Source organism: Penaeus japonicus, unplaced genomic scaffold (genome assembly GCF_977035675.1).
Source record: "Penaeus japonicus unplaced genomic scaffold, GWHDUDI00000001_assembly GWHDUDI00000012, whole genome shotgun sequence".
Taxonomy (NCBI): Eukaryota; Metazoa; Arthropoda; class Malacostraca; order Decapoda; family Penaeidae; genus Penaeus; species Penaeus japonicus.
Window position 1 is genome coordinate 9,805,294 of NW_028234414.1, and position 5,000 is coordinate 9,810,293.

At 36.4% G+C, this 5,000-nt stretch overlaps 1 protein-coding gene across 18 annotated transcripts in view; it reads left to right on the top strand.

Moving 5' to 3' along the window:
- Positions 1–5,000, top strand: part of Ih (hyperpolarization activated cyclic nucleotide gated potassium channel Ih) — a 706,336-nt gene that overhangs the window by 699,558 nt on the left and 1,778 nt on the right. For 9 of the 18 annotated variants that reach the window (XM_086542420.1, XM_086542415.1, XM_086542425.1 and 6 more), the window contains 2 exons: positions 1,367–1,484; positions 4,950–5,000. The exon at positions 4,950–5,000 is cut by the window's right edge and continues 226 nt beyond it. In XM_086542420.1, the coding sequence (XP_086398546.1) occupies positions 1,367–1,484; positions 4,950–5,000 (169 nt within the window). Of the gene's footprint in view, positions 1–1,366; positions 1,485–3,609; positions 3,728–4,949 lie in introns of all 18 variants that reach the window. The other 9 variants (XM_086542419.1, XM_086542414.1, XM_086542424.1 and 6 more) reach the window with 1 other exon arrangement.

Below are 5,000 nucleotides of genomic sequence, written 5' to 3' on the forward strand. Positions count from 1 at the left end.
TTGAGAGTTCTAGACAGCAACTCAGGGCCCTTTTGGTGTGTGAGGTCGTCTTTGAGGTCCTCCTCCACGTTGCAACAAAAGGACGTTGCTCTTCGGAGGCCTTTGGTGTGTTTGTCTGCGTGAGTGGTTTTTTGTTGTTGTTGTTGTTGTTGTTTTTTGTTTTTTTGTGTGTGTCTGTGTTTGTTATTGTCTTTGGGTGTTTTTTTTTTTTTTTTTTTTTTTTTGTGTGCGTGTGTGTGTGTGTGTATGTGTGTGTGTGTGTTTAATTTAGTCGATGAATTGCGTGTATGTAGTACCACACGTAAATACACAATAACCAAACATTGTGTGTTTCAATCAGTAAATTCCACGATGTATGAGAGTTTGATGCTGCATTTGTTTTGCTCGCGAATCTATGCGTGTCGGGTGCGTGCGGGGTAATCTGTTTCTGATTCTGTATTGTGTATGTGTAATATATTCGACAGACAACATCAACACAGTTAAAATCTGATTTATATCGTTGATTTCTTATCTTTTCGTTTCCATTAATTAAGTTCGTCCAGATGAATCATCGCTTTGTAGATATCGTACCACACGTAATGTTGAAGTTGAGACATGCGGATTCCTTGTGTTTCTCCTTTTCTGTGATAATTGAGTTAGGCGAAAATTTATTTTATTTGTATGTTTGTTTGTTTTTTTCCAATACTTATTATCCTTCTATTTTGTGTTATACAGTACTTATATTCATTATTCTTTATTTAACATTCTTTTTTCACCATTTAATCGGATATTACATTTGTAATCTAACTCCTTCACCATCTCCTTCACAAAATTATTACTATGCAGTATATTTGAATATGTGTGTGTATTTTTAAGCTGAGTTCTGATTTTAGAGCCTGAATCCTTCTCTCGACAATCATAACTTCGCTTTTGCCTTGTTTCAGACTTTTTCTCGAGATATCGCTCATAATTATCTGCTTTCTTGGCAACTGACTTCAGAAACACTCCCTCTCCACACGGCCCTCACATTCTGTATCTACCCTGCAGTTCAATAAATTCGACCTATATTATTTGCCCCCCCGTTTGCTGAAATTGCTGTTTGTTTTATTCTTTTATGATCATCACGCCAATTTGCACACTGTTTCAAAATTCTTTTGAAGAGCTGAACGAGCTTTTGGTTATGGTAAAGCTATTTTTGTATGGCAATATGTCAATTTTTTATGTCAAGGTTGAGGACACTTGTTTATTGCTTATAAGGTCTTTTGGTTAACCCGAATTTCATATCCAAATCATGATGGATTCACAAGATTTGTCCAAAAAGTTGATATCCTCCTTCTTATCAACCAATCGGCCTCTGACCCCCTTTCTTATCTGTTACAATCTGCAGGATGTTATCAATTACAACTGCCGATCTTTGGTGGCGTCCGTACCCTTTTTTGCCAATGCCGAACCTTGCTTCGTCTCAGAGGTCGTCACAAAACTTAAATACGAGGTCTTCTTGCCAGGTTGGTGTCCCTTAGGCAGCAGCACGACCACTCGTCTCTGTCGAAGCTCCTGCACAGTCTGGCCTGCGTGGCGCTGCGTCTCAGGGCAGGGAGGGGGGGGGGGGATGCGCCAGGGGAAGCACACGGGTGCGGCCGCTCGCCTTCCGCTGCGTCGGCGGAGAGGAGACGAGGGGCGTGGGAGAGTCACGCTCGCTCGCTCGCTCGCTTGCACGCGCTCTCCCGAAAACACGCGACACTATTAGTCAGTTTAACATAATCAGTCGTCACTTTTCAAGAGATCTGGAAAGCGATAGAATCAAACTTTTACTTTGTGTGTGTGTATATATGCACACACACACACACACACATACAAACACACACACACACACACACACACACACACACACACACACACACACACACACACACACACACACACACACACACACACACACACACACACACACACACACACACACACACACACACTCACACACACACACACACACACACACACGCACACATACACACATATATGTATATATATATATATATATATATATATATATATATATATATATATATATATATATATATATATATATATATATATATATATATATATATATATATATATATATATATATATATATATATATATAAACATATATATATGTATATAAATATATATATAATATATGTGTCTGTGTGTGTATATATATCTATATATCTATATATCTATATATATATATATATATATATAAATATATATATATATATACATATGTATATATATATATATATATATGCATATATATATATAAATATTTATATATATATATATATATATATATATATATATATATATATATATATATATATATATATATAGTATATACATGTATGTATATATATATATATATATATATATATATATATATATATAATATATATATATATATATATATATATATATATATATATATATATATATATATATATATATTTATATATATATATTAATATATATTATATATATATATATATATATATATATATATATATATATATAATATATATATATATATATATTATATATATATATATATATATATATATATATATATATATATATATATATATATATATATATGTATATATATATATATATATATATATATATATATATATATATATATATGTATATAATATGTGTGTGTGTGTATGTATTTATATATATATACATATCCATATATATATATATATATATATATATATATATATATATATATATATGTATGTATGTATGTATGTATGTATATATATACATATATTCATACATATGGATGTGTATATATATATCAATATATATATATATATATATATATATATATATATATATATATATATATATATGTATATATATATATATGTATGTATGTATGTATATATGTATGTGTGTGTGTACATATATATGTATGTATGTATACATAAATACATATTATCTTATTCAGGGAAGACTGGACGCTACTCATGATTTGCCTTTATTGAGATCACAGAACAAGCGAGCGATGTATCACAGCGCGACGGATGAGAGGCGGCCGGGCGTTGCAAGGGCGTCCAGAAGGATGTCGTAGGAACAAGGTGTCAGATAGGGCTTCTTGAGGCGCCGGGGCAGAATTATTTTGCCGCGAAAAAGAATTTCCTTCGCTAAAACCGATCAAGTCTTTCTATATGGACTTGACTTGTAAGGGATGTCATAAAAGAGTCAATAAGAGAGCTAAGAGTCGGTGTGTTCCCCCTTTGGGTCAAAGCTTCCAAAGCGAGAGTGACAGCACTGTCGAGTGGGCCAGACTGTTCGGTGCAGCGTATCTCAGCCACACGCAAGTTTCTCTGAAAGGCGGCGCCCCCTCCCTCCCCCCTGCCTGGCCAGGACACGAGGCAGGAGAGCAGAGCGGCGCCCAGGGGAGGTGGGTCGAGGGGGAGGGCGCCCGCTTCTTCCATGGTGACCTCACCCCCACCCACTTAATCATCACTGTCCCTTACGTGTGGTCGGGACATTCACTTGCCTTCATTTTTAGCATAGTCTAGTCCATAGCAGTTATTTATGTAGAAATCTAATCTGAAGTTTTTAATCACCTCCCAGGACGTGATAAACTTCAACTGCAGGGCCTTAGTTGCTTCCGTGCCATTTTTTGCCAATGCCGATGCACGCTTTGTGACTGACGTGGTTACCAAGCTGAGATACGAGGTGTACCAACCAGGTAGAGTAGTGGCTGCGAGCCACACCGAGAGCAGCGAGTGTAGCATCACGTAGAAAAAGATGGCACAGAGCCGCGAGTCACAGGGAGCCGTTAACGCCACCAGTAGAGCTTCACAAATCCCTGACTTTGCTTGCATTCACAATGGGGTGCTCCCTCGCCTCCCTGCGGACTCGCGGCTAGCACAGCAGCAGAAAAGCTGCAGTGTGGCTGCTCGTATGTACTTGACTGAGTGTGTTTCCTCTCCTTGTGGCACTACCTGGCAGCGGCTACCTCCTGTGCCCAGGAAGGGCCTTGACAATGGAGTGTCGTTACGGCTGTAGATAGTGCGGAAGAGAACTCCCAGTAATATTTCACCGTCATAGTGTGGACCTAACAGTCTGATCACGATCATTTTATGTATAGGAGTGATCATTTGTGTGAAACTAACCCCTTGTAAATATTAATTACCTTATGTTCTTTCTTCACTTCTAGACTAAAAAAAAAAAAATTCTTGCCTCTTACGCAGGTGTCTCAGAATCATAATATGCATTTTTTTTTTTTTCATAACAAAAACATATTAATAAATAAGTAGAATGCAAACCCATGCAAAAGGTCTGCTTCATAGCACTGGGTACTGAGACGCTCTGTTAACTGTTTGGGGAAGATTGGTTAGCAACTTCTTTCTGGATGGTAGATCCTGTTCCCGTATTTAGCATTGGCATTGGTCATTCCACTGCCTTGGTTCTCACCTCCTCGATCTGCTGTAATATGTAGATCGCCTAAACTTCCATCTGTCCTGACTGTTTTCGTAAGCATGGAACTCTGCATGTTGTGCCTTTTTGAACAAAAAGCTATCTCTATATCTTACGATAAGTTTCTTATACCGAGTTTCTGTATTTCAATAAACAGTTTGTTGAGTATTAAAATATTCTTAATGATGAGCATGATTCTTCAGCTTTTGATTTTTATTTCACTTCTACTTCAGTCATGCAGTTCACTTTCCTCAATTCAATTTTTTTGTCATGCGTTTATTGCTTCATGCACAGAGGGGACCTTTGAAATCACTTTGTTCTAAACCAACAGACCCAATATATTTTATTTAAAGCAACCCTATGGCATGACTATGAAGAATGACTGATCAGTATGCTAGCCACAAGATTAAGGGAATTTCTAGGTCTTATGCTTTTGCTGTAACGAAGTCTGCTCCGAGACAACTTTTAACGTCCGTTCTTCCATTATACAGGTGATATTATCATCAAGGAAGGTACCATTGGGAACAAGATGTACTTTATAC